Source organism: Vicugna pacos, chromosome 6 (assembly GCF_048564905.1).
Source record: "Vicugna pacos chromosome 6, VicPac4, whole genome shotgun sequence".
Taxonomy (NCBI): domain Eukaryota; kingdom Metazoa; phylum Chordata; class Mammalia; order Artiodactyla; family Camelidae; genus Vicugna; species Vicugna pacos.
Window position 1 is genome coordinate 96,022,747 of NC_132992.1, and position 6,000 is coordinate 96,028,746.

General features: G+C 47.3%; 1 gene segment (V, D, J or C); it reads right to left on the bottom strand.

The window, feature by feature from the left end:
* Positions 1–3,107: 3,107 nt before the first annotated feature.
* On the bottom strand, positions 3,108–3,664 carry LOC140697056 (immunoglobulin heavy variable 3-23-like). The segment is given in 2 exon segments: positions 3,108–3,514; positions 3,619–3,664. Coding segments are annotated over 2 exon segments (453 nt in total).
* Positions 3,665–6,000: the final 2,336 nt, after the last annotated feature.

Here is a 6,000-nt window from a genome sequence, read left to right on the forward strand (position 1 = left end):
TAGCTGTGAGCCCCTGGGGGAGGGGGTGTGGATGCTGGTGAATGTCTACCTGTTTGTGTTACTATGTGTCTGTTATACAAGTGGCATGTTGGATATATTAACATGAATTGAAAAATACCATCAAAATTAATCTAGCTATAAGACAAATTTTTGTTATGTGTTTCATATGTTAAATGTCATTTCATATTCAGATTAAGTATTATTGCAATGTGAAAATGTAAACTAGTTAATTAGGTAGGTTTTTTAAATATTAGGTTAACCAAGTCCAGCCTTGGCCCTGTCTTGTCTTCTGGGGACTCAGGTGAAGAAGAGACATGGCCTCTCCCCACTGCTGGCTCTCTGTTCCTCTGTCCTCTTCCCTTGCAGGTCTGTGCTCAGGACCCTCTGGCCCACAACCAGCACACAGGGGTGATTAGGCTGTAAGGTGCCTGTGAGTGAACGGAAGACTTAAGGTTGGTGTTTGTTGATGTTTTCATTCATTGATGATGATTCACATAGAGAAATTTACCTTCTGCATGTCAACATTTTTATGAAGTTGACGAGATACAAAGCTTTCTCTCAGAGTTTTTCCACATTATTGACATCTGAGGCTAGTTTCCTGTTGTGGGAGCTGCCGTGTGCAGTCTGGTATGCACGGCCACATTGAAGGACTCTGCCAACTAGGTAACTGGGTGCCTGCAGCCCACCCCACATGTGACAGCCCAGCCTGGCTCCAGACATTTCCAAATGTCCTCTGTGGAACAGAATGACTCCAGTGTCACACACACATCAATTTCCAAATATACAACTTTCCTCATGCTATTCTAGGGAAAGGCACTGCAGGAAACAGGACTGGGGACCCTTTTGAAGATGAAATGCATGGAAATACATTGAGGGTGGAGGACAGACTCCTCGTTCCACAGAACTTTCATTTGTGTCATTAAGTATCTGTAAACCTGACAACTAAAAGTGTGGGTAGTGACTAAATTTCAAATGAAAGTCCCATGAAGAAATGTTTCTTCTGTGTCTGGTCCTAAGATAAATGAGGAAAAAAAAGACAGACAATTCTGACTCCATGAAAAAGGCCCAAGTTCTGAAACAGGAATCATCTCTGGAACCATTATGGATGGGCTTCCAGGGAAGACGGTGAACCAGCGGAGAATCCTCCGTCTCTGGGAGGGAACCCATCCACGGCTCCTTCTGCACCTGCCCTGAAATGGGTCCTCTTGTTTCCTCGTGACCCTGGGTGCCCCCTGGTGGCCTGAGCCCTCCCTGCAGGGTGGGTTGTGTCTGGGTCACCTGACTTTCCCTCCCTCACTCTGCCTCCTGGGACAATGGCACATGGCTGTGTCCTCAGAGACCCCAGAGCTGCGCTGCAGGGAGAACAATTCCCCAATGTGTCTCTGGAGATGGAGGGGCCTTTTTGGAGACATAGGGTTTACACTGTGCTACCCCCAAACCCAAAGCACCCGAGTCACACAGTCCTTTCACTGGGGTGTGACAGACCCAGAGCCACCAGTAACCACTGTGTTTGATGGAGGTGGCGGGGCCCTGAAACAGAGTAGGTGAGTTGGAGAATCTTCAATGTTCCTGCCCAGCTCCTTCTCCAGCACCCATGACAGGACTCCTGGGGACTAGAAACACAGAGACACAATCACTTCACAGCACCATCCACAGAGGTCAGTGTTCGGCAGACCCAGGAGGTGCTCACAGCTGAGACGAGCCGTCAAGAGGAGGAATGACCAGAAGGAGTCCGTGTCCCTTTGGATTGAAACTTCGGCTCTCAGAGAGTCATGTCAGTGAAGATAAGAACCCTGACTCTGGAGGCGACAACGACCGCCTGACCATTCATCACTCAGGCACCTTGAGATGCTTTTCTCCACGAGGTCTGGGCCTGTGGGATTCTGTGTCCATCTCTGCATGTCCCAGTTTTATCAAGAAACCTGCTGAGTCAAGTTAGTGAGATTCCTTACGTTGGAAATCTGATCACACTCAATATTTGATCTAATTCACCAAATCCACCATCTCCCAGGGAACATCTGACCACCCTGGCCTCCTTCATCAAGAATTCTCTGGAGACAGTGTGCCCAGAATCCCCCTGACCTTGAAGTCTCCTCACAGTCATTTTCCACCGGGTCAGCATCACCATCTTCTTGGCCATAAATCTCCATTTTACCGTCTGTGTTTGGAATTGAGCCAAGTTTCCAAGGCTGACACAAATACCCAACGTGAGATTTGTATTACATTTAGAAAAATAATGTTTATTTTTTAAACAGTATTATCAAGCTCACAGCCCCCATCAGTATAGTTCATGCCTGAATGGAGCTTGTGTGTTCGAAATACGTTCTCCGTAAGTCAGCTCACAGCACTTTGTGCTCAGGGACACTGGACCGCACTTCAGGACTGCACATGGGCCATTTGAAACAGGAAAAATTCCTACATATACCAGAGAGTGTCCAAAACATGGCACTAACTGGACCTCGAAGGAGACTCATTTGTGTGATGGGACTTGAAACAAGAGGGAAGAGCATCACCCAGACCGACCTCAGGTGGGAATGTTAGTGGGCCGGGGATTCAAAGCGCTGCCCATGTTGTAAATGTCCAGGAGTTCAGAAAATGCAACATTTTTCGTTTTGGGCTGGAAATAAATTTTGCCCAGATGTGATCTGTAGACCCCGGACTCCGTGAGCAATGAGAATCAATGCACACGCAGTCCTGGGCAGTCTGGAGCTGGCGTCTGTGACGTGCATCCTGCTCACTACAAACCCTGTGTGCCCTTTGACAGAAAGATGGAGGGTGTGCAGCCTCCTGACCCGGGAGCAGAGACAAGTTGAGTAACTCTTTACACGTGTTTTACCGGTGCCTGTGCCTTCTCAGGGTACTCGTCAGGTTTGAAAATTGCTGAGTCACCTTTAAAATTATACTAAAGTTTAACATTGTTTGGAGCTTTCTTTCAGTTGTAAAAATACATCCTGATTACAAATATTATTGTCAGAAAGCAACACATACCTCAACAATGAAAATTTAGAATCCAGCAGAGGGTCTGTAGTAGAGTTGATGGGCGGGAAAAGGAAACCAAGGATTCTAACTGCAAACACCTCCCACACATCTGCACCTGTTCCTGGGGCTCAGCCCTGCCCTTGGTGGGTCGTGAGCACCCCCTGGGGGCTGTGGGTGCCCCAGGAGCGATGTTTTTGTCTGGGCTCACAATGACTTCCCCTCACTGTGTCTGCTGCACAGTAATAAACGGCCGTGTCCTCAGGTTTCAGGCTGTTCATTTGAAGATACAGCGTGTTCTTGGCGTTGTCTCTGGAGATGGTGAATCGGCCCTTCACGGAGTCTGCATAGTATGTGCTACCATCACTACTACTAATACATGAGACCCCCTCGCGCTCCTTCCCTGGGGCCTGGCGGAACCAGCCTATGGCATAATCATCCAAAGTGAATCCAGAGGCTGCACAGGAGAGTCTCAGAGAACCCCCAGGCTGCACCAAGCCTCCCCCAGACTCCACCAGCTGCACCTGAGCCAGGACACCTGCAAAGACAAAGACATCCTGGTCAGGAGGCTGTCCCACGTCCTGTGATTCCCTCACTCACGACCACCCACATCCTCAGAAGCTCTTGTTCTCCATGAATTACCTTGTAAAAGAGCAGCCAGGACCACCAAGCTCAGCCCCAGCTCCATGGTGAGTCGTCTGTGCTCAGTCCTGATCAGAGAATGGGAGCAGCTGGGAATACCAGGCTGGGGCTCCTCTCCCAGAGCTGCAGGTCCAGGGCTGGGTGGCTTTATCCTCAGAGGGAGGCCCTATTTGCATGTCATCTCACTACATAGCAAGTCAGAGCCTTGCTGGCCTCAGAGAGGGCCAGGCCCCTGAGCAGCTGTGAGTGTCTGTGGTTTGCTGGTGTTGGTAGCATTTGGAAACATCATGTTTATTGTGTGAGTTTTCAGGGTAAACACTTAGAACCTGAATTGTTTTTACGTGTGCACACATTTTCTGTGATGTCGGTGCCAGAGTTCCTCCCACGTTGGTGATGTTCACAGCCCCCAGACGGGTAGCCCATTGTTGTCTGTGCTGGGACACATGTTAGGTGAAAGTTTGTCCAGCAGTTTCACCTGTTCTCCTCCTCTTGGGCATAAGTGATGCAGAGTCAGCATCAAGGGAGTTTTGGACAAGAGTGGTCAGGTTTCCCAGACCCCCTTTGGTGATGAGTTTATGATGATTTTGACAGTTACTGTGTTGCCCAGTAATCTGTAAGCAGAGTTCATGAGGAGTGTTTTCAACAGTCTCTGCATTTCAATGCATTTCTATCACTAATAACATTCAAGAAAATGTCTTTACTTGTGATTGGGCTGTAATGAATACTTATTATATACTTTGTCATTTTGTTTTTATGCATGTTACAATCTATGTAATGTGCTATAAATCTCACCTCAGTGTTGCACTTTGAAATCTACACATAGTGGGATGGAAAGTTTATGTGATGTGAGAAATGTGACCAATCCTCAACGTACCTGAGTTTGACGTCTCCAGCTGGCATGAGAGCTGGGAGAAGGTCCAACTGGAACTCTTGGAATGAACTGCAATATCCCAGGTGTTAAACTTCAGGGTGCGAACTGCCAGGTGTGAAGATTGAGGGTCATTCCCACCCAGATTCAGACTCATCAATTTCAAACTGCTTCTTGCCCCACAACCACTCCCCACCCAGCTGTGCTGTCCTCTGACCACAGACCTGCAGCACCTGAAGGATTCTCGTCTAGATTCATCCATACAGGTGAGGGTCTTAGCTGTCAGAAGTAGGGAAGCACGACCAGGGGGGAGGTGGGTGATGAAACTGGCACTGAGCCCTCAGCCATAGGGAAGTTCTGACAAGAGCCCAGGAACACTCGGGATGTGGGATCAGAATCCAAGGCTTCATCCTGACTTTGCAGCACTGTGCTCAGAAGGGCTGCGCTGCACCGAGGTTCACACGCTTCTGAGAATATTAATGTCAGAATCCTGGGTACAGATTCCACTGATGATGGGGAAGACATTGATTTTAATAAAAAATCCTATTAGATATTTCTTTATAGAATTGGGTGATTTTGATAAAGAAAATTAGCTGATATTTTCCAAATTCAGAAGGATGATGGAAGTCCAGGAAGCCATCATCACACACATAACCAGGGCTCCCGTCTGTGTACAGGGACACGCACACACACATGCACACACAGGTGCACATGCACATATATTCAGGGACCCACACTTTTCTATCGTATCTGCATCCAAGTCCTCCTCTGTCCAAGGTACTGTCTCTGACACACACAAGACATAATCCTGGGACAGGAAACTGCTGGAATCTGAGGAATCATGGAGGACCCTTATTTTCCAGTAATGACCGAGTGACTGTAGTTTTCTTCGATCCCATGACAAGGGCTTCAATGCTGGACTTAGTACCTCAGACGCCATCATACACAGCCCTGCACTGAGCTCTGGGTTTACCCCTTGTTTCCACTTTACAGCATGTGTGAAGGCCCCACGAGCACCTGCTCACTGTGCTTTCAGGGAATGTGAGCTTTAATTTCACCTAGAGATACACCGACTATTGAAATTGCTGGTTTACTGGTGAGTTGTTCCTAAACCTTGTAGGAAAGTAGCAGTTTCCCATGGTGGGTGATCCAATATTATTGTTCCATCAGCAGAATTTTGGTTTGTTACTAAATTCTCTTCATATTAGAAAATTATCACATTCTTTATCCCTTATTCTTCAGTCAAGTAGAGGGGTCTTGATAACACAGTCTCACCTGCATGTAGCTCTTTGTTCAGAACATCTGAATATGCTGGGAACAGCACAATTTCTCTCTCGATTCTGGGTTTAGCCACAGTGTGATCTCTGCTGCATCTCCAGGCTTAAATACAAAAACCTGCATAATCCAGATCTGGTGTGGAGTTTCCTACCAATGAGTGTCTTAATAAGTGAGGTCATTTTTTGTCATCCACAAGATTCACTTTTATTTCACCATGAAGTTGAAATCATAAACCC